Raw genomic sequence first — 23,858 nt, 5'->3', positions numbered from 1 at the left:
CCCTGCGCACTTTGCAAGAGTTCATGGGAGATGCGATTTGCCTCTCAGATTGGTCAATAGTGCCAGAAAAAAAACTACTTGTTTGATACTGCCATGACCCCTTGCGACGGCATAGACAGGTAATCTTAATCGCGTAGCTAAACGTCTATCAGAAAAAGTACTAAAAAAAAAAGACACACGCACATCCATATAAAATCTGCCATGCTTAAATTCATACATCCATAAATCGATACAATTGATTGTTTACCTTTCAAAACGATTAACATCTTTTTATTCACGAAGGCTAACTGGCCGAGGACAGACCGATTCAATTGGATCGTAGGAATATAAATCGATATATTGACATAATGAATGAATCGTTACACCCCTGACAGGCTTAATATTTAACATTTGAAACAATCGCTTAGTTGTTGTGTGAAGAAACCCATGATTTCACACTGTCCCTGAAGGCAACACCCATTTTAATCACATTTTAGGCTGTTGCATAAAGAAAACTATGATTTTCGACTATCCCTGAAGGCAACAACGGGCCGGCTATAAAGACAGATGAAATATGGACATTATAAACAATCCCAATTTTTGTGTGAAAGCTCAGATTTCATACTGTCCCTGAACTAAACACCCGATTTAACAAAATTGATAGCTAGACTAAATGTTTGAGGACATATGAACAATTTGCTCATTGTTATGTGGGGCAACTTGGAATTTCAAATTATCACTGAAGGAAACACCTGCCTTGATGATATTTCCAGTTGTTGTGTGAGGAACCCTAGAATTCCAGACTGTCCCTGAAGGCAACACCTGACAAATATTTAAGGTTGTTGTGTGAGGAACGCTAGAATTTCAGCCTGTCCCTGAAGGCAACCCCCGACTTCATAGGACGGATAGTTAAACATTGGACGTTTGAAACAATCACTGTTGCTGTGTGGGGAAACCTATGATTCCAGACTGTCCCGAATGTATCGCCTGACTTAATCAGATCAATTGATGGCTCAATTTAAACATTTAAAGGCACTTCAATCCCTCGATTGTTGTGTCAAATGCTATGATCTATACCACCAGACTTCATAAGACAGATAGTGACACTAAAGAGACACACTAACCCACACAAAAAAAAACGTGGAGCATTTAAGAAGTTCTAAAAGCTTTTTTTTATTTTCCCAAAAAAATTCATGGGGTACAAGCTCTCTTCATGTCTTGCCGCGCTTGTCGTCGCTGTGACGATGGGCCGAGCCATACCCTGAACGTGGATGGATTGGTCACAACCCGGTCACCCCTGAGAAGGCCTGGAACACTTGGAACTTTTTTTTTTTTTTCTCATTTCCCCTTTTGAAAAGAAGGCCTTGCACTTAAAAAAGAAGAAGTAAATAATAAACAATAACATGAGCTAGTCTTCCTCTATGGTACACATAACAATATTAACTCTGATAAAAGCTCTATACGTCCTCTATGGGGTTTGTTTCTACACGGAACCTCCACAAGACAGAGAGAGGCTGGCTGCTTTTGTTACGGAGAGGCGGGAGATGGCGGAGACTGGCTTTGTCACGACAGATGACGCAAACGCACACACACACACACACACACACACAACTATACATATTGCACAATGAGAGAGAAATGCATAGGACGTGCTTCAGTCCATCACTGAGAGGAGGAGTCCCCGCCTCGTGATTGACGGACAGATCTGCATGGCGTGAGGAAACTGGAAGCTATTGCTTATAAATGTCAACCTTTGCGATCACCTGATTTGTTTGTTGGTGTGTACGAAGCAATTTTAAGGTGCTTTTTTTTTTGGTGGTTGCTATGGTTACACTGTGCTTTTGTTCCCTCCCACACACTGTGCAGCGGCTGTCAGTCAAACCCTCCTCCTCCTCTTCGTCGGTTGTCCGTTTGTCAACGTGTGAAGTGTTCTGGTGGTTCGGGTGGTGCCAAATGGACACGTGGGGTATCAACTTGTGGACCTATGAATGTCTCGGTAAGACATTTTAAAAAAAGGGCATCAGGTGAAGCAGGACTTTTCAAAGTGTGGGACAGTGAGCCTCCTCCGAGAAAAAAAACCCATCAACAAAACACAGGAGCTAAAAAACGAGCCGTTTTGCCGATGAATTAGCTTAGCATGTAAAAATAATAAAAAATAAAAAAACGTCCTTTGTTCGGGAAATGTTCTCAAGCTGCCATGCCTTCTCCTTTGAAATCCTGTCTCACAAATACGTACTTTTTTGTTTACAGTTCCCCACGTTTGTTATTCGCCATTTGCACACTCACCTATTGGCACACTGTTTTTTGTCACCTATGCATTCGTTAGTCCCTGTAAAACTTTTGTGCTCAGGCCAAATCCCTGTCTCATATAAAAGTAGTACTTTGGCACCTTCTTGGTGCCAACCAGAGTATGTTGTGGTGAGGAGCGTCTATTAGACAGGCTTATTGCCCTTACTAACACAAAAGTAGTGCTTTGTTGCCATCTTGTGGCAATTCAAAATTTTTGTGGAGGGGCGGCAATTGCTCACAGGGCCCTGTCCCCTGCAAATAGCAGGTTGTAGTTGTAACTGAAATTAGCTTAGCTCAAGGTAGCTTAGTATATTTAAAACACATACATTTTTCTTTATTTTAATTAAGCTACTAACGCCACACTCCTCACAGGTTTCTCCATGTAGTTGTGGCTGAAGTTAGCTTAGCTAAAGTTAGCTAAGCTGCAGTTAGCTTAGCACATTTTGAAAAACAAAGGATTTTCTTTATTTTTATCCAAGCTACTCTTTCTGCCTCACATATATTTTTGTCCACATAGTTGTAGCTAAAGTTACGTTTGCACATTAAAAAAAAACATTATATCATTAAAAATGTCTATTTTTCTCAAGCTGCCATCCCATGCCCCTTTAACTCCATATAGCTGGTTAGCTTAGCAAATCTGAAATAAATAAATGCTTTTTCCTTAAGATGCTGAAGTCCTTTACCTGATTTCCTTTCGCCCATGTAGTTCTAGCAGAAGTTAGTCCATTTAAAAAGAAAAATCTGTTTTCCTTTATTTTTCCTCAACCTGTCCTGACATCTTGCTTTTGAAGTGTTCTCCCTTACTGACACTTTTGTCCAAGTAGTTGTAGCTGAAGTTAGCTTAGCACATTTAAAAATAAATCAATGCTTCTTCTTGATTTTTCTCAAGATGCTGAAGTCCCTTGCCTCACAAAAACTTCTGTAGCTGAAGTTATCTTAGCTCATTTAAAGCAAAGCTTGTTTTTTCAGTATTTTTATTAAGCTGCTGTTCCTCTTCCATTGGGTTCCTCTGCCTCACAAATACTTACTGTCAATAGCGTCAAAGCGGCTAAAGTTAGCTTATAACATTTAAAAAAGAAGAATCCTTTTATTTCAACCTGCGTCTCCACCTACTTTGAATTCTTGTGACTCACAGTGCGTATGGCGTTGTAGCTGAAGTTAGCTTAGCAGAAATGAAACGTTTTTTTTCTCCCTTTCAGAAATGAAACGTTTTTTTTCTCCCTTTTCCTCTGCCTCACAGATACTTTTGTCTAAGTAGTTCAAGCTGAAGTTAACATTTAAAAAAATTTGCTGTTTTTCTCAAGCTGCTGCAGTCCCCCATCTGTCTAATACTTTTGTCAACATAGCTGAATTTACATGTTCTTTGTTTTTGTCAAGCTGCTGAAGTAACTAAATGCTAACTGGTTAGCGTAGCATATTTTTAAAAAGGTTGCTGTTTTCCCCTCATTTTTCTCAAGTGGCCACACCTGCTACTTAGAAATCCTTGCTTAAGAAATACTTTTGTCCAGATAGTCATAGCTGAATCTACATTTTCTTAGTTTTTTTTTTGTCAAGCTCCTGAGGTTCTCTGGCTCACACTTTGGAAAGCGCTGAAGTAAAGGGAGATTACCTTAAACGTACAGCTAGACTGGTCTACGAAACGACACGGTAACAGCCGTAATGTCCCCCGAGCACCCCTCACCCATGTAATGGCTATCAATGCGGCCTCCGCTCCCTCACTGGTGACTACTGGAACGGGAAGAAGGCGTGTTGGGGGGGGTCCTGCCATTCTTTCCTTAAGTCAGGCTGACTGCATAGTTTGGTCACACAGAGAGGGGGGACACCTAGGGGGGCATTAGTATGGGGAGAAGATGATGGGCGTGTGCGCGGCCCGCAGAGGCCCCGGCGCGGGCCGGAAAAACGCAGGCCCCAGGAAGGGTGTCTGCATGAAGGCGGCGGAGGCGGCGCCCAACGGGTGGCGCAGCGCCAGCGGGTTGGCGGCCACCGTGCACAGGGTGGGCGGCGTGAGGGGGCCGGGCAGGAAGCCTGCAGTGAAGCTCTTGGTCAGCTGCTTCTGCAAGGCCAGTTTGGTCTGGAGAAGACACAAGAGCAACACACAGAGGACATGTTTTACTCTGTAAACATGCGGCCCCGACTCAACGACTCACCTGCCAACCAGCACTAGGGACACACTCAAAAGAATAATTGCACTACCAGATTAGTCGAAATATTACGAAAAAATAAAAATTCTACATTGGTGACTTGAGATTTAGTTTAATTCGTTCTGTGACAACGCTCTGAACTCAAAGCACTCATTTCACAAATCATCTTTCCCCATTGAAATACATAGAAATACCATTAATCCGGAAAAAGCAGGAGGTAAAGTTGTGTTGTTGTTTTAAATACACAACATGTAATTCTCTTTGTTTGATGTTGAAGAAAAAAAGTTGTAGATTTTCAGGAAAATATTTTTTTAAGGAAAAAAACATTTGGGGAATAAAAGAAGAATATATTTTTGCCATCTCTAATTTTAACAAAAATGTTTCATCTTTTCTTGAAAAATGAGGTACTATTTTTGTAAGGTCACATTGACATTTTCTATTGGTTTTCTGGTAGCGTAATTATGATTTTTTTTCTCTTTGTGTTCTTTTTGGTGTCCCTATATTCCTTGGTGTTGACCAGACAAGGATGAGCATTGATGCATTGCTTCATGACACACATACACACACACACACAAACATCATCTGAGCGCTCAATGCATTGACACTCATTATCAGAGAGAAACAAGTTAATGCTGAAACATACATCCACATACTGTATGTATGTTATCCTCATTCAGTAAAAACATGAATGGACTCTTCAAATCAATGTCATCATTGTTGAAGGCACAAAGGTGTCATTTAACGGATGCGTGGTGACATCCTGTATGGCTTGTTTCCATGACATTGTTTTTAACTCCTAATGGATAAAAACAGTTGTTTTGGTTGTTTGTTTCTATGACAACTGTATTGTGAAGCTTGCCAACTAATAGCAAGCAATCAAAACAACACCTCTCACCTTTGCGTTTGGTATAGGTAAATATCCAAACGTTGAAATGTTTCATAACTACGTTCTTCTCTCACATCTCCATGATCGACTTTTATATTTTTGTAGATTATTCAAAACAAATACAGCCGTCGTGCACGAAGGGAACTTTGATGAATGCCACATTCTTCTTCAAATGTGAAATTTAAAAACAAATGTGAAGTCAACTTTTATGTTCTCATCCGAAACACGCTCACGCGGTCGGAGAGAGCCCCCTCAACCGGGCCGGCCCACTGACCTGCGAGGAGATTGAGGTGAGCCTGTACTGGCCCAAAGCTTTCTTCATGGCCGACACAGCCGCGCCTGCACAGCCGCTCCATCGCATCCTCTGTGGGGGCATGCAGCTGGTCAGCAGAGACAGACAGACCTCGCAATACTTGAAACACAACCACAGCCTGCATTGGACAACAACTACGTACTTTACCATTGGTTTTCGTTTCAATACAGTTACACTTACTTCGAACAATTACATTGATTAAAGACATTGAACACGTCCTTCCTTCCTACCTTCCCTCTCTCCTTCCTCCCCTCCTTCATTTCAGACTACCCTTGTTTCCTCCCTTCCCTCCACCCTCGCTCCCATCCCACCATACCACGCTTGTATCCTTCTTTCTTTCCTTTCGTATTGTACATCCTCTTTTCCTTCATTCCTTCCTTCCTCTTTCCTTCATTCCTTCCTTCTTCTCTTCTCTCTTGCCTTCCAGCCTTTTCCTTTCAGACATCCTTGTTTCCTTCCGTCTTTTTTCCTTCCTCAATTTCCTTCCTTATTTCATCCTTTCCTACATCCTTTGCCAGTTCCATCTTTTCATACATCATTTCCTTCTTCTTTCCCTCCATCATTCATCCTTCCTTCTAACACCCTTCCTTCCTTTTTTCCTTCTGTCCTTCTTTTCGAACCATCTTGCCTCCCCTCCGCTCCATCCCTGCTCCTTTTCATGCATCCTTGTTTGCTTCCTTCCTTCCATCCTTGAATACATTCTTGGTTCCATACTTCCTTCCTTTCCAACAATTCGATCCTTCCTTTCTTCCATATTTCCTCCCTCCCTTCCTTAAATAAGTTAATTCAAAAAGTATTAGTTAACCACACACATGCATGCACACACACACACACACACACACACACACACACACACACACACTCACTGCTAAGCTGGTCTGCTGGCTCTTGCTGTGTGGGGTAAATTTGGGCTTGGGAGGTTTTCCAGCCACTCGATCCTTGTGCCGTCTGCTGTTCATGTGCTGAAAACAATAACAACAACAACAAAAACAACAACAACAACAACCCATGAGCATCATCAGCATCTGCTCGGTTACCATCGTCATCTTCATCTTCCGTACAAACAATGCAGAGCGGTGACTGAAGCGTATACAAATCCTGCCGCTTTCTACCCGATTAACTTTCTTGCCGTCCTCTCCTGGGAGGAACGCTTTCGTGGGATCACGGTGGAAATGTAAGAATGTGATCGCAATATAACCACACAGTGACTCAGCAATTCTCTATTTTAAGAAAACATCTTCAGAACATCATCATATCTGTGGAGCTGAAGGAGACAATCTGCATATGAAAATACACAAAACATGACAATATTCAATATACGCTATGACATGATGAAAAAATACACTAAGGTTTCAGGAAGCCAAAATACAAGACTTTCGAAGACTACTTTGATCAAATTTAACACCGCCTGTTTATTAAACATGTCCATTAGGAATGGGCCTACATGGGCTAATAAACCAGGATTAGGGTTTCGAACCAGGCCCGTGGTTTGACGTTAGGGTTTTAAACAAGGGTTAGGGTTTCAATCTTGGGGTTAGGGTCTCTCAAATTAGGGTTTAAAGCTGTTTAAGATTAGGGATTTCAAGTTAGGGTTCCAAGAAGTGAATGTGGGGGTTTAATATTTCCAGGCATGGTTCAAATTACGGTTTAAAGCCTTGGTTAGGGTTTAAAAATAGGTTTAGGGTTTTGAGTTACGGGTTGAAGCCTTGGGTTAAGAATTTCAAACAAGAGTTAGAATTTCAAGATGAAGTTATGATTTCCAAGTAGGGTTTCAAACCACTATTAGGGTTTAAAGACAGGGTTAGGGTTTCAAGGTAGATTTTTAAATGATTATTAATGATTGCTTTGCAAACTATTAGCACACAGTTTTGTTTTCATTATTCCGCCTGAGGCATCCTAATCGTCATCCTGATGATGCTGAAGAGTGCAAAGGTGAGCTAATTATAGGTTACTGTTTGTACAGCAGCTGACACATCTGCTGGAGTCCTTTTTTATTTTCTCTACAACAGTGGTTCTTACTTTACTTCACACCAAGTATCCCCTAAAAATACACTCCATATACCTCTATCATGTTTTATTCCTAGCATAAAGTATGTTTAATATTATAGTAAGCTTCACTAACATGCACAGTTTGAACATTAACATTGCGCTTACATATAGGAAAATAAAACAACTGGTCTTAGATAATGATTTAATTAAAATGTATTGCACATAAAGGTTAAATAATAGTTTTTACCGAAATAAAAATTTAAAAACAAAAAGTTTTAAAGATTAAATTGCACAGGGCGCCATTAAGTCTAGCAGTGGCACTGCTCACCTGGCTGAGTTGCATCTCTGAGTTGACAAAGATCTCGCACAATTCGCACTGAAAGCTCTTGCTGGACACGCCCAGGCTGCCTTTGCTAGCCAGCCTCTTGCTCTTACAGTTGGCACGAGCCGCCGCCATCTTGCCACGGCGGCGGGGCAGCACGCTCTGACCCTCCAGCATCAGCTTGTGCTTCGTACCTGACAGGCACCAACAACATGATGGATAACAACCAGAAAGATACAACCAGAGGGACACAAGCACACCACACAATCACAACCGGACCACACGGACCAAAGGAGACGGACACAAGCAGATGGGCACAACCAGACAGACACAACCAGAGGGCTTGAGCGACATTAATTGGAAAGAAAATATCATTATCATTATTTCACATCTGTACCGCTGTTGTGGGCTTCTAGCTGGGATGTGGAGTTCATCGTCACTTTGCAGACAGGACAATGGAGGTGTGCTTTGCTCTTTTTGCCGTCCTCATCCGCCTGCACCTCCACGCCGGCATCGGACTTGTCCGCCCGGCCGCCCAAGTCCCCGACCTCCACGACTTCGGCGACATCCGATGCCTCCGGGTTGCCGGAGTCAGAAGCCGTCTCAGACAGCCGCGAGGACAGCGAGATCTGCGGCGGGGAGAGCGCCGCCAGCTCACTGGCCGACACGTCAGACACCGGCGTCAGCATGACTGAGCTCCTGGGACTCTCCGCCATCTTGACGTCCAGGGCGGACGCTTCCAGGTCTGACTGAAGTCCTGCAGGAACATACACAGAAGTGGACCATTTACATTGACAACACACAAGACTTTGAGAAGAACAATACCTGAATGGGTTAGGACTGAGTCGAGACCATGTAGACCGAGTCAAGAAAGATACTCTGATGGGTTGAGACCGAGTGGAGAGCAACAATTCGAGGTTGAGAACAAGTCAAGACCAAGACTTGTATGGGTTAAGACCGAGTCAAGACTGAGACTTGTAATGGGTTGACATCAAGTCGATACTGAGGCGTTGACGGGTTGAGACAGAGTCAAGGCCAAGATATGGATGGGTAAGACCAAATCAAGACCAATATTTGGATGGGTTGAGACCAAGTCGATACCAGGACTTGGATGACTGAGTCAAGAACAAGACTTTGATGAGTTGGGATGGAGCTGAGATTAAGACAGGTTAAGACTAATTCAAGACCAAGACTTGGATGGGTTGAGACCGATATTTTGGTGTGTTGAGACCGAATCAAGACCAAGACTTGGAGGGGCTGAGTCGAGCCTAAGACTACTTCGACAGGGTGATACAAAGTCCATACCTAGACTTTGACAGGTCGAGACCAAGTCGAGACTGAGACTGAGACAGTTTGAGGCAGTAATAAGACCGAGACTTTGATGGGTTGAGACTAAATTGAAACTGACTGAGGGGGGTTGAGCCTGAGTCAAGACCTCGACTTGGATGGTCTGAGACCGAGTCGAGACAGAGACTTTGACGAGGTGAGACAAAGTCAAGACCAAGTCTTCCACACACAATGATGAAAAATCTAATTTCTTGTAATTTAACATTGCTCATCCATTAAGTACAGTATATGTGGCTAATATTTAGTACCAACTGGACAAAATCTCTCGGACAAGTCATCTTTGAAGGACCCCTGGAAAAGAACAAGATTAACCTACAATGACCGCTTCAAACAAAAATAGCAGACTTCCTGTCTATTCAGGCATGGGTTCTTGTGAGTTTTTCCTGGGTTGACTCGTGAGAGACGCAGCTACAAAGTTTTATTTTGCCAAGTGAAACTGGCTATGGTAGCCTCATTTTTTTTAACTCAACTTATTCGAGTTTCCTGTTTTTTGGCAAGTTGACGCTCGACTTCAACATCAAAATGTAGTAATAATTGGGAAAAAAAATTACTACTACTATTACTATTACTACTTGTTTTTGAAGGACCCCTGAAAATGAGCAGCAGGACTCTAAAATGGCTGCTTCAAACGAAAATGGACAACCTCCTGTATCTTTGTGGGTATGGGTTATTAAGACTTTTTTTTGTGCCTCTAGTTACTCTATGATTGACATGACTGCCAAAGTTCAAGTTACTGAGTTATACTGGCTTTGGGGGCCAAATGTTCAAGGCCCCTCATGTCTGTATTCTAGTGGTCCAGTCTGACTCGATATAAGCAAACATATCGACTGCAAACCTGGCTGATAGTCACCAGAGTTCCATTACACAGCACGTCTTCATCCCCTGGGGAATTGGCACACTTTACCCTGGACGACTGAGTCCAACTGTCACTGAATACCTCCATTTCATTTGCCGCTCTTCCTCCTTTCCCACCATTGATTTTTCCTTCTCTAACCCTGAGTAAATTCAACATTGGAGATAAGCGGTGTTCCTGCCACAGAAAATGAACCTATAGACAAGTGAGATTATAGCTTAATGAGAATCCCCCCCCACCGGAAGGATTCAAGCTTCTCTGTGGGATCGCAACTGGAGAAGCCTCCTAAGCGGGAGTGATAGCGATCCATGGATTAAGCAAATGGGACTCCAAGTGCTGAAGGAACTTAATTCCGCAGAGAATTTTGCTCAGTTTCAGGTGTTGGATGAAAAATAGGTACTTCTGAGTTGGACAAATCCCCAGACAATTAAACTGAAACCAGGCCACAAACCTTCCTAGAAAAGAGCTAATGAGAAATCTCATAATAAATCTGGAATAGAGACAGGCATTTGACTACATTTTCTGGATTGACTAAAGACTAATGAACAAGGATAATTTTTGGTATTTTTACTGAGGAGTGCCAAAAAGTGATGGACTTTGGATCTGTTACTCTGCCATCACAACATTTCACAATGTCAGCTCAGAAAATTGGGAATCGAACTGCTTGGTACACATTATCCGAGATTTCAATGGGTTCGGATTGAGCCAAATCCAAGACAATGATGGATTGAGACTGAGTCAAGACCAAGACTTTGACGGACTGTGACCGAGTCAAGCAAGATTTTGACGGGTTGAGATCGATTCATGACCACCACTTGGAATGCTTAAAACCAAGTCAAGACCAATTCAAGACAGGTTATGACCAAATTAATCGAGATCAAAACTGGGATGAGTTGATAAGAGAGTAAAAAACAAGACTTTGTTGGGTTGAGACTGAGTCAACACTAAGATTAAGTTATGGCTCGTGTGGTAACATTGGGAGAAATTAATGAAAAATTAAAGGTAATTGCAATTGTGCATTTTCTCGTCAAAGCACTGATGGAACTGTAGTTTTATTCTTCACTGGTTTTGAGATTAAATCACAAATCCACTGTGTCTGAGTCAGAGACACGACAATTCCAAGACCCCCCCGAAACAGTGTTTCCCAACATTGAGCCAAGGCACCCATTTTATTCTGCTGTATGAATGGCAACAGGTGGCTACACGGGTTTATTGTACTTTATGCCATCGAGTGGAAGTGCATTGTCCTGACTGTCACTATTCAGTATATCGCTGCCATAGACAGATGAACAAATATTTGTAGTTTAATAATTTTCAAACAAATTATATCAATTTGGATAATTTCCTGCGACACCCCTGATGATCTGTCATGGCACACTAGTGTGCCACGGTACCCAGACCGGGAAATCACTAATCCAAAACAGTCTCCTGACTGATCGATAAAGCTTTGTACCAATCGATGGTGACAGAGATGCTCAGCTGGAAGCGAAAAATCCGTGGGAAGTTTTGGTGCTGCTAAATAAAAAGAATCTTTTGAGTGCCAGCGTGTCCCAGGGCTTGGCAATGGGTCGCAGACACGCTGGCCAGATTGGCGAACTGTCAGCGCGAAGAGCAGACGATTGGCAAGCGCCGGCGGGCCCTCGGAGGAGGGCAAACACTCGCCGCTCATTTATGGATCTTTGGATCAATGTTGCACCGGCGATCTTTCCTTTTTTTTCTCTAAAGCAACACAAAAATGAATCCACGCTTGAACAGTTCAATTAAATGGGCACACTGTTTGATAGTGAAAATGTAGTGGATTGATCCGGTCGATGTTGGGCGTCATTATGTACACCAGAGGTAGCGATCCGAGGAGTGGACGAGCTCACGACGTTACAGCTAATCATCATGAGTGTAGACTTCCTGCCACGAGTCAATCAGAGATGACTGTGATTGATGCTTGTCGTCATCAACGCAGGCTCGCCGTCTCCGGGTACAACGCCTCCGTCCCACCCTCCCCCGCCATCGCTCACTCGACTGCCAACACTTTGTCGTCTTTGATATCGTCCCTTAAATGGTGACATGAAGACTTGAATCACATGAGTGCATGTCTGTCTCCATCAATACATTGTAGACATTGATGACTGCTTAATTTGACCTCTGACTTGCAATATTGGGTCTGAGTTGAGACTGAAACTTGCATGGGTTGAGTCCAAGTCGAGACAGAATTATACGTTTCTTTTAGTTTAGTATTACATCCCCGTTGCCAAAGACAAAACATAAAAAGCTTGACTGGCATGTGATCTCTCTGTTCTTGTTGGGCTCACTGGTATGGTGAATAATGCCAGGCAAAAAGTGACTCACACGACTGTTAGGAAGAATCGATCTATTAGTCAATGTTGCTGCATCTGCTTGCTCAGAAAAATCTGTTTCACCTTTTAATAATAAAGAATACATGCAAAAAGTCTATTCCCTGGTATGTACAGTACCTGAGTGGTTGGTGCTACCTGTAAAAGAGTGTCGGGTGTTAAAACTCCACAACCCTGTCCTAAATGTATAGGCAACAACACATAACGTGATGACATGGCATTTTGGTGGAAACATGTTAATATATTTTTTTCTTAATTTGGATTATTTCTAAATGTAAGTGTATTTATTGTATTTTTAAAAAATAAATGTTTTTGTAATATGTTTTAATTTCTAAATTTGATTTGAATTTTTTAATTTTCAAATTAAATTAAAAATAGCATGTAATTATATTCTATAAAAACAATGTATTTTGGTTGTTTTTGTTTTTCCAGACGTGTAATATTGATGACATCTGGTTGAAATATGAAAATCTGGGGGAAAAAAATTATTCAGGTATTTTTTTTCTTTTTTGTAATGTTTTTTTACAAAAATGAAATAAATACATTTCTTTTTTATTTTTAACATTTCTTTTATTTTTAATTTGATTTTCACAATACAAATGTGTATTTTCTCAAAACTATTTTGGTCAGATGCGGAATCCCACCGACACCTAGTCTTTGGAAATGAGCAGCTAATTTCCTTTGAGGTACCTCCGACGGACAACCTGAAAAGCAGCATCATCGGAGAAGGTGCTTGGCTGCCAACGGGGATTTAATAGCAGAGAACTGAAGTGATTTATGCGGATGGGATCCAAATGCGAAGAAGCTCGGTCTGTCGTCAATTAGCAGGTAACGTCACTTGGATGATGAAGCGCCCGATGACGTCCGTGGAGTTGTTTAGAGGAGCAGGTGTGTTATTGGCTCCTGGTGTTCATTACAGTCTGGCAGGATGGCGCTGGCTGGCTGGCAGCGGCTCGCACTGCTGCATTTCAATTTCACGTCGGGCCAATCATGCAATTATCGTCGTCATAAGAGCATAACAACTATCTTATCGACTTCGTCTCTGGTGCTTTGCTTCTCCATCATCTCTTTCAATTCAGCCTTCATTTGTTTTTCCCAGTGCGCCCCAAATATTAACTTGAGATGTTATCTTTTCCACCTTGTCCTTCCTCAAGGAGACTCATGCCTTCTGTTTTACCTTCACATCATTTCCTCTCTGATGTTCCTGCTTGATCAAAGAGAACCAGTTATATCTGGAACCGAGCAGAAGAGCGTGCAATTCATTTAAGCCCGACTAGTCGGCTGCCTAGACAGCCTCCTTGAGCTATCGAAACAGAGAGTTTCGACACTGGGGTAAATAAATATATTAGAGGAAGTTACGCTGAGTGTTCACCACAGTGCATTTTTCCCTCAAAATCAAATCATCTGTAAGCCATCTATTTCTACGGGTAATGTTGTAAAATGAGTTTTGGGATTATAGTTTGTGGTATATTTATGGGTTAAACTATTAATATAGGCAATTATATACATGTTTTCCAGGCACATCTCACGTACTTGTTGCTTCCTCTGAGCTGGAGTCCACGACAGAAGGCGGCGCCACCACCTCCGACGTCTTAGTCTTGTCCCGCTCTCTGTCCCGCACCCTCCCGCCGGACGAGGCCTGGCCGGCCCGCCGCTGTCTGTTCTTCTGAGCCTCGATGGCTTTGAGCTTGCGTGCGTGCTTGTGGCCCTTGTAGTGAGCCTCCGCCTGGTTCTGCAGCACAGCCAGAGAGAACGAGAGAGAGAGAGAGAGTGAGAGAGAACAGGTTAGCCGGAATTTTAATCGATGTAATAGATTTTCGGGAAAAAAAAGCAAGCGGCATGTTAAAAATGTACATTGTTTGAGTGAGTCTGGTCCAGCCTGACAACGGCGGCAGCACGCCGGGATGTCAGAGGTATAATTGTGTGTGAAATACGCAACAAGAGTACACAACTATAGTCTGTCAATGTGCACAGTGAGGGACGCCTCTCAACACAAGACTCACACACACCGCACATGCTAATTGAGACCCCCCGCCCCACCACACGCACACACACACACACACACACACGCACTGAAGTACACTGCGACTGCTCACATCTTAATCGGAGAGCAAAGCACACCGAGTAGTCCAATCGGAAGAAATTGATAAAGATTACAATGTGGAAGCTGGAAAAAAAAATTCTAATTGAATGTTAATTCTTTTCAAATTTCATTCTTATTAATTGAATGTATTTTTTGTAGTAATTTTTTTCAGTTTACATTCATCCATCTTCTCTGTGCCACTTAGCTGCACTAGTATTGCAGGTGTGCTGGAGCCAATCCAAACTGACACGGGGTGAGAGGTGGGGTACACCCTAGAACTTATCACCAGCCAGGGCACAAAACATGCACGAGGACAGTCCTCAATGAACATACCATCCATGTTTTTTAATTCAACAACTGTTGGGTTGTAAAGCTTGTAAACAGAAGCTCATGGGCTTAACTCCCATCTGTGCCTTTGAAATAGTTGGAATCCAACAAATGTTTTGATCGTCACCGTGTGAGAACTATCTTTACAGGTAATAATGACACACGATCCCCATCTGTACCTTTGTAAAAGGCGTAAACGTTTGTTCAATAGGTGTTTCTGCCCTTGAATGAGTTACAGCAATTTGGTACTCAACTACTTTTGTTCCAGGTCAAGGTTTATGTTGCGAGAGACCTCGGCAAAGCTCAACTAGTTGGCCGTTGCAGTGGCCAAGTGGTAAGGTGTTGATTTTGTAAACCGAAGATCATGGCTTTGACCCCCATCTGTACCTTTGACGAAGGTGTAACAGTTTGAAATTCAATCGGTATTTCTTATCCTCATGAAGATGTCACATGAGACCTCAGAAAACCTCAATTGCTTGAAAAAGTGACCAACTTTTAAGGTGGCATTTTAGTAAACCAGAGATTATGGTGTCATATCCCATCTGTGCCCTTGAATGAGTTGCAGCTATTTGGAAATGGTTCGGCCGGTCGTTATATTATGAGAGACCTTAGCTACGCGCAACACAAATTGGCAGGTGTAGTGGCCAAGTGGTAAGGCGTCGGTCTCGTAAACCGAAGATCATGGGTTCAATCCCCATCTGTACCTTTAGAAAAAGGTGTAACAATTTGAATTTCAACAGATATTTTTGAGCCTCATGATGTCACACGAGACCACAGCGAACCTGGATTGCTTGAAAGAGTGGCCAAGTGGTAAAGTGGCGTTTTAGTAAAGCAGAGATTATTGTGTCATACCCCATTTGTGCCCTTGAATGACTTGCTGCAATTTGGAAGACTGGTCTTTGTTACGAGAGACCTCAGCAACGCGCAACACAAATTGGCAGTTGTAGTGGCCAAGTGGTAAGGCGTCGGTCTCGTAAACCGAAGATTATGCGTTCAAACCCCATCTGTACCTTTGTAAAAGGTGTAACAGTTTGTTCAATAGGTGTTTCTGATCCTGGTGAAGATGACTTGCAGCAATTTGGAACTTGTTCCAGGCTGGTCTTTATTTTACGAGAGACCTCGGCAAATTTGAACTGCAATTGACAGGTGCAGTGGGCAAGTGGTAAGGTGTCGGTCTCGTAAACCGAAGATAATCGGTTCGACCCCCATCTGTACCTTTGTAAAAGGTGTAACAGTTTGTTCAATAGGTGTTTCTGATCCTCGTGAAGATGTCACACAAGAACTCCGTTACTTGACAGAATGGCCAAGTGAGATGGTGGTACTTTAGTAAACAAGAGAGTATGGTGTTGTACCCTTGAATGAGTTACAGCAATTTGGTACAAAACTATTTTTGTTCCAGGCCAAGGTTTACATGAGACCTCCGCAAACCTCGATTGCTTGAAAGAGTGGCCAACTTTTAAGGTGGCATTTTAGTAAACCAGAGATCATGGTGTCATACCCCATCTGTGCCCCTGAATGAGTTGCAGCTATTTGGAATGGTTCGGCCGGTCTTTATATTGAGAGAGACCTCAGCAACGCGCAACACAAATTGGCAGGTGTAGTGGCCAAGTGGTAAGGCGTCGGTCTCGTAAACCGAAGATCATGGGTTCAACCCCCATCTGTACCTTTAGAAAACGTTATAACAATTTGAAGTTCAACAGATATTTTTGAGCCTCATGAAGATGTCACATGAGACCACAGCGAACCTCGATTGCTTGAAAGAGTGGCCAAGTGGTAAGGTGGCGTTTTAGTAAAGCAGAGATTATTGTGTCATAACCCATTTGTGCCCTGAAATGACTTGCAGCAATTTGGAACTCGACTGGTCTTTATATTGATAGAGACCTCAGCAACGCGCAATACAAATTGGCAGGTGTAGCGGCCAAGTGGTAAGGTGTCGGTCTCGTAAACCGAAGAGTATGGGTTCAAGACCCATCTGTACCTTTAGAAAAAGTTATAACAATTTGAAGTACAATAGGTATATATAGGTAGGTATTTCTTATCCTCATGAAGATGTCACATGAGACCTCAGCAAACCTCAATTGCTTGAAAAAGTGGCCAACTTTTAAGGTGGCATTTTAGTAAACCAGAGATTATGGTGTCATACCCCATCTGTGCCCTTGAATGAGTTGCTATTTGGAATGGTTCGGCCGGTCTATACATTGAGAGAGACCTCATCAACGCGCAACATAACTTGGCAGGTATAGTGGCCAAGTGGTAAGGCGTCGGTCTCGTAAACCGAAGATCATGGGTTCAACCCCCATCTGTACCTTTAGGAAAAACGTGTAACAATTTGAAGTTGAAGAGATATTTTTGAGCCTCATGAAGATGTCACAAGACTTCAGCGAACCTCGATTCTTTGAAAGAGTGGCCAAGTGGTAAGGTGGCGTTTTAGTAAAGCAGAGATTATTGTGTCTTACCCCATTTGTGCCCTTGAATGACTTGCAGCAATTTGGAACTTGTTCAAGGCTGGTCTTTACGTTAAGAGAGACCTCGGCAAATTTGAACTGTAATTGACAGGTGCAGTGGCCAAGTGGTACGGCGTCGGTCTCGTAAACCGAAGATCATGGGTTCGACCCCCATCTGTACCTTTGTAAAAGGTGTAACAGTTTGTTCAATAGGTGTTTCTGATTCTCGTGAAGATGTCACACAAGAACTGTTATTTGAAAGAGTGGCCAAGTGAGATGGTGGTGCTTCAGTAAACCAGATAGTATGGTGTTGTACCCTTGAATGAGTTACAGCAATTTGGTACGAAACTATTTTTGTTCCAGGCCAAGGTTTATGTTACGAGAAACCTCGGCAAAGCTGAACTAGTTGGCCGTTGCAGTGGCCAAGTGGTGAGGCGTTGATTTTGTACACCGAAGAGCATAGGTTCAACCCCCATCTGTACCTTTAACAAAGGTGTAACAGTTTGAAGTTCAACAAATGTTTTTGAGCCTCATGAAGACGTCACACGAAAACTCAGCAACCCTCAATTGTTTGAAAGAGTGGCCAACTGGTAAGGTGGCATTTTAGTAAACCAGAGATTTTGGTGTCATACCCCATCTGTGCCCTTGAATGAGTTGCAGCAATTTGGAATCTGGCTGGTCTTTATGTAACAAGAGACTTTGGCAAAGCTCAGCTGGAGTTGACAGGAAGAGTGGCCAAGTGGTAAAGAGAATCCCGATTCCTTTAAACAGGTGTGATTGAAAAGTGGTAAGGTGTACGTCTCTTAAAATTAATCCTATGGGTTTGACCCACATAAATCACTTTGATTGAATTGGAAGTGATGCAAGTGATACGGCATCAGTCTCAGAAGCCAAAGATCATGGATTGGAGCCCTTATCTGGGCCTTAGAATGATTTGGAATTCTACGGCAACATCAGCAGCAGCAGTGTTTGTAGGATGTAATAACGCGTATGCTTTGCATGATGAAGAGGCCTATAAATACAGTGGCTGTCACGGCCGAGCGTGCTGTGACTAATGTGCTGTGAAAAGGCTTCAAACATTGCTGTGATGCGACCAATTCCGCCGCCAGCTGAGTCTCCCCGTAACCGGTGACACTTCCTCCCTAAACACTGACACTGATTGTCTCCCGCCAAAACATGAAACAATGCTACTTGGCTTGATTTCACAAGCACTGTGCATTTTTATTTTGATGGCCACTCTTTGTTGCTATAAATAACCTCAAATAACCTCAAAATGCTTGGGAAAGGTCCCTCGATGGAACCTTTAACCCATATAGGTTACTACTGGCCAACCTTTAAGAAAGGAAAGGAGATATGTTACACATTTTACTGTACGATCTTTAAAGTAGAAGGTGAAGCGCAAAACTCTATGTAAATAACCTGAAGTTTCACGCTAGTCTTAAAAAATGTAACATTTATTTTAATAAAAAAAAGTACAGACAAAATAGTTTTACAGAACAGTAGTGAATATGAAGGTGAATAAATAGCTTCATGAAGGCTAACATTACAAAACATACAGAAAAATACAGCTGTAAATATGAAATATAAAGTAAGATAGAAACGTGTGAGTGATGAAACTGTGTGAGAGAGAAAAAGGACAGAAAAAGTAAAAGAAAGCAGGCTAGAAACTTATGTCAGCAATACTCGTCGGTTAGGAAAAGTTAAGTTGAATTAATTTTAAGAAGTGCTGTCTTTTCCTATGTTCGAAAGGAAGGAACTATTCATCTCGCCTTGACCCAATGACGTTTTGCGCAAAGGTTAAGGAAAGGTGGTAAAAAGATTTTACTTTCCGAAGAAGCTCAATCATATTACCGTAATGTCTGTTAGAAAGTGGGACGAGTGGCAAGTGGCAAAGCATTGGTCTAGCAAACTGAAGATCAAGGTTTCAACACCGGTTTGCGCCTTTGATTTGAGTTCAATTTCAAAATCGTATTTACCGCAAGAATGGAAAAATTAATGGCGTGTGCTTCCCAGGCTAATGTTACAAGTGAACGGTTAACTAACAGACAAACATAACGTTGATGGCTTGAGCTGGTGGAACTGAGGTTTACCAGGCAGGTAAGGTTAGCGCAGCAATATGTGTACTCGCATAATTTTGGAAGCTTGCGGCAGTCTAGTTTTGATTGCCAGGTTATCACTTGACAAAAGGTTCAGATGCGGTTTGAAACCCAGTTTGCTTTTTGCATTCAGTTATTTGTGGTAGGCATCTGCCAGACCCAGTAAGCCAAGAGGTTCTTTATTTGTGATATTGCAAAAATGTTGAATCGAACGGCTAGTGGGATTGCACAAAAATGAGACAGGCAATTTCTCAGTAGTCTGCTAACTACCAATTGGATGAACAAAGAAAGGCACCCTGGGATCCATGGTACAGGAGTGAAGTTAGCATATCGTGTCAACTCTGGTTACTAGTGAGTATTGTATTGGTCGCTGTTGGTTAGCAGGATTATGCAAAAATGACAATCAAATTCCTCAAAACTTGCATGCTAACAAATAAACAGAGGAAAATAAAGGCACTGACAGGGTCAAACCCATGAATTTTAGTTTACACGGGGTGATGTGGGTAATTTCAACAGAGACACGAAGTCACAGACTGGGGTAGAACCCTTGATTTTCAGTTTACGAAATCAACGCCTTACCGCATTTTTTCCACCAAGCCTGACAGCAATGTTTAGTTGCAGATTGTTCCTTGCAATAACAAGAAATGGCTTCAAGACCTGGAAGATAAATGGAGTGAGGTTCCAGTGTGGTGAGGGTAATTTCAACAGAGGGATGGCTCTCTGGTTTACAAAAACAATGCCTCATCGCTTGTCCACTATGTGGAGACAACAAAATTGTCTTGCTTATATTACAATAAAGTTAACAGAGTAGCTTCTAGATGTTTCCTAAGCATTTTACATACATCTATTTGCGATACACAGCTCGAACTGGTAACAGGGTCCATCAGACTTTACATACCTACACTACACACAGACAGCATCAAAAGTACTCAGTATCTTCTTCAAGGCCCTGAAGGGGATTTGGGAGTTGAACCAGCAGAAAATGTTGCACCTTCTTCCTCTTCTGAAGACTTTATCACTGATGCCTGCCAGTTTGTTTATGTGCATATGCATGAAACGACCTGAGCCATGTGACTCACTCCCGGTGTGTGTGTACGTGTGTGTGCGCGCGTGTGTGTATGTGTATGTGTGTGAACGCTTCCTGCTGAGCCTGCTGATTGTTTCTGCTCGTGGCTGATAAACGGAGGCTCTCCCTGCTGTCTAATCCCTTGTGCCGAAACAAAAAAAAAAAAATAAGGTTTGATAAAACACACACAGTTTTTATATTTACAAGAAGTCACAGTGCAAGTTGTGGACTGCTCGGAGGAAGAAAACCAAAAAAGTGTGGTTCCCTGTGGCAAGGTGATTCAGCTTTCATGTGTTAAAAGGTTGATTTGTTCTCGCCGTCCAACCGCAAACACAACTGAAATTAAAATTTTTCTTACCGTGGAGTTAAAGCGCAGGTGGCAAATGTTGCAGGAGATGATCTGCTTCTTCTTGAAGGGCTGCGGGACGCCAAAGGTGTGATTGATCACTGCCTTCTGCACGGGGTCCATCTGAAAGAGAAAAATCCATAATCAATACACTATCTATACAAGAGAGGCTCATGTAATTGGCTGCCTAAAGTGGCTGTGCACATGTCAAAACTTTGAGGAAGAAACAGGTACATTACTACTTAAGAATGCCACAGAATCGCAGTCATCGCAACTGTCAGTAACAAATGAGATTTGCTAAGGTCTAGGCGTGTTGGAGCCTATCCCAGCTATCATCGGGCAGGAGGCGGGGTACACCCTGAACTGGTTGCCAACCAATCGCAGGGCACATACAAACTAACAACCATTCGCACTCACATTCACACCTACGGGCAATTTAGAGTCTTCAATTAACCTACCACGCGTGTTTTTGGGATGTGGGAGGAAACCGGAGTGCCCGGAGAAAACCCACGCAGGCACGGGGAGAACATGCAAACTCCATACAGGTGGGGCTGGGGATTGAACCCCAGACCTCAGAACTGTGAGGCTGACGCTCTAACCAGTAGGTCACCGTGCCACCCTCCAAACATGTTAAAACTAAAGATTTTACAAGTGCTTAAGCAAAGGGAGGGACAGAGTGCAGACCCGTGACCTTCAATTTGGCTTACTCTTTGTGCACTGCACCTTTCAGTAGCACAAGAGATTTGGTGAAGTCTTGCATGTAATCTTGATGAGGATTGAAAATTCCCCAAAACTGAATTCCAAACCAAGATCAGATTTGTTTAACAAAGGCACTAAGAGGGCTTAGAGCCGTGATCTTTGGTTTACGCGACCAATGCCTTCTCACTTATTCACCCCACGTAAACTAGAGAGATTTGCCGAGGTCTCGCGTAAAATCATCATCTGGACTGAGCAAAATTTGCCTGAATTCCAACAAGTTCAGGTTTGCTTAGCTAAAGTAACAGATTGGCTCTTCAGGTTAGGAGATTGAAAATTAAGAGGCAAGATTTGCTGAGGTCACGAAATCAGGACCCAAACTGCACACGTTCAGGTTGTTTCACGCAAAGGAAAAGACGGTGTCCAGACCCATGATACTCGACTAACAAGATCAACGTTTTACCACTTGGCCACCAAGCCTACCAGATTTCGGGGTTAAATTCCAAATCATACAACTTCAGGTATGTTTATCCAAAGGAACAGACTGGATTTGGACCTACAGTATAATCTTCAGTTTACTGGACAGACACGTTATTACTTGCCCACCACGCCTGTCAGTACCTAGTGAGATTTGCTGAGGTCTCGCATGAAATCATCATGGGGACTGAAATGGCCAAAAGTCTTTAGTTGAATTCCAGTGTACACAAGTTCAGGTTCACTTTTCGATTGGCACAGAGAGGGTTCAAATCTCTTGATGTTTGGTTTACCAGACCCACGCCTTACCATCTGTCTACCGCAGCTATCCCTTTGTAGGAGAAGTTTACTGAGGTCTTGCGTAAAATCGTGACGTGGATTCGGGATGGGGGACAACAAAAACTTTGTCAGAATGTGGTTTGGACGTGTGATCTTGAGGTGCCGAGACCACCGCGTAACAGATTCTTGCAGGAGAGATTTGCTGAAGTCTCGTACAAAATGATGAGAACATTTTAATTTTTTTTTTGTGGAATTCCAAAGTAGTCAAATTCAAGCCAAGTTCAAAGGCATGGACAGGATTTGGACCAGTGATCCTCAGTTCACAAGACCAACAGCTTTCCAGCTACTCACCACACCTGAAAACACAGTTGTTCTTTTTTTAATTATTATTTGGTGATAGAAACAACTTTATCCCCCCCTTTCAGTATTGGTACGGAAAAATCCACTGCTTGATTAGCCAGTAGCAACATTCACACATTGGTTCCAGAAAAGTGGCAAATCAGAGTTTTTGCAGCAGTACCTTAAGAGTTTAATTCGTTCCGTGACCAAGCTCGAAACTCATTTTACATAGAAATGGCAATAATCTGTTCCAGACAACAAAAAACACCATTTATTTTGTTTTGTGTTTGTATAGAAAATAAATACCACTGTATAGCAGAATCTGAATATAGAAAGAATAAAAGAGAATGTAAAAAAATTAACGACTGTATTTTAACATTATTGTCACCTGAGGGTGAAAGTAACCTTCTTCCTCCACGTCCATCGTTCAAAAGTAGCTTGTGGGTACATATTTGTTTTAGGAATGTTCCCATTGTGTGTCCGCAGACATCCTGAGCGCCCTCTGCTCTAAATGCCTCTTTTGTTTTCTCCACTCTGCCGCAGACAGACCTGCGGATCCTGCCCAGCGTGATGAGGTTTCAGAAGGGAGGGACGCTAGGGATGGTGTTTAGCTGTAGAGACAGGTGCATCTATCGCCCTTGCCTTCCCTTTCTCCCCTTCGCAAACATCCAGGACATGAGAAAAGCAGCTGAACGGAGCATGTGATTGATGTCAGAGCTGCACCCGCCACCACGGAGATTTATTATCTCCTCCGGGAACTGAGGTGACACCCGCCTTGGTGATATTTGCACAGTTCGGCCATTTTGTTTTGATAATGTATTTGTCATTCAGCTCAATCAGCAGGAGAGGTGTTTCAAGATGGGTGCTTCACTTTATTTGCAGATTGATATCATCATACGCCAGTCGCAGTCATTCAACACAGTAAAAATCATCTGTAAATGGACACAATATCAGTTTCTGAGATCAAGACAAATTACAGTGAAGCATACGACTCTCTTTTAAAAGTGCAAAAGAAGTTACCTCATTCTGCTTGCCGAGGGCGCCAATCTAAGATTCAAGAGTTTAGCTTTGTTTCTTCTTTCTGTAGCTAACCTTCAATGATTGAAACACGAATGATGCAACGATGAACACAAATACGTTCACGTAAGTGAAACTTAGCTATGTAATTTACAAACGTGGCTACTGACTTTAAATGAACGATTGCACAAAAACACAAGCATATGGAATGTCCCAGTTTACAA

General features: G+C 42.5%; 1 protein-coding gene and 4 non-coding genes across 8 annotated transcripts in view; 4 read left to right on the top strand and 1 right to left on the bottom strand.

Moving 5' to 3' along the window:
• Positions 1-1,138: 1,138 nt before the first annotated feature.
• znf385c (zinc finger protein 385C) overlaps positions 1,139-23,858 on the bottom strand; it is a 113,327-nt gene continuing 90,607 nt past the window's right edge. For 2 of the 4 annotated variants that reach the window (XM_061701600.1, XM_061701604.1), the window contains 7 exons: positions 20,842-20,952; positions 14,001-14,199; positions 8,317-8,676; positions 7,926-8,113; positions 6,475-6,570; positions 5,570-5,659; positions 1,473-4,339 (listed from right to left, as the gene is read on the bottom strand). In XM_061701600.1, coding sequence (XP_061557584.1) covers positions 4,103-4,339; positions 5,570-5,659; positions 6,475-6,570; positions 7,926-8,113; positions 8,317-8,676; positions 14,001-14,199; positions 20,842-20,952 — 1,281 coding nt within the window. In that variant the 3' untranslated portion in view covers positions 1,473-4,102. Of the gene's footprint in view, positions 1,349-1,472; positions 4,340-5,569; positions 5,660-6,474; positions 6,571-7,925; positions 8,114-8,316; positions 8,677-14,000; positions 14,200-20,841; positions 20,953-23,858 lie in introns of those variants that run through there. The other 2 variants (XM_061701603.1, XM_061701601.1) reach the window with 2 other exon arrangements.
• Positions 15,512-15,583, top strand: trnat-cgu (transfer RNA threonine (anticodon CGU)). Its single transcript has one exon. It is a non-coding gene; the product is annotated as a tRNA-Thr (tRNA).
• trnat-cgu (transfer RNA threonine (anticodon CGU)) lies at positions 16,472-16,543 on the top strand. Its single transcript has one exon. It is a non-coding gene; the product is annotated as a tRNA-Thr (tRNA).
• On the top strand, positions 17,114-17,185 carry trnat-cgu (transfer RNA threonine (anticodon CGU)). Its single transcript has one exon. It is a non-coding gene; the product is annotated as a tRNA-Thr (tRNA).
• Positions 17,433-17,504, top strand: trnat-cgu (transfer RNA threonine (anticodon CGU)). Its single transcript has one exon. It is a non-coding gene; the product is annotated as a tRNA-Thr (tRNA).

This window comes from Phycodurus eques, chromosome 16 (genome assembly GCF_024500275.1).
Source record: "Phycodurus eques isolate BA_2022a chromosome 16, UOR_Pequ_1.1, whole genome shotgun sequence".
Lineage (NCBI taxonomy): Eukaryota > Metazoa > Chordata > Actinopteri > Syngnathiformes > Syngnathidae > Phycodurus > Phycodurus eques.
Note: the sequence above shows the minus strand (reverse complement) of the source record. Positions and strands in the feature narration are given on the sequence as shown.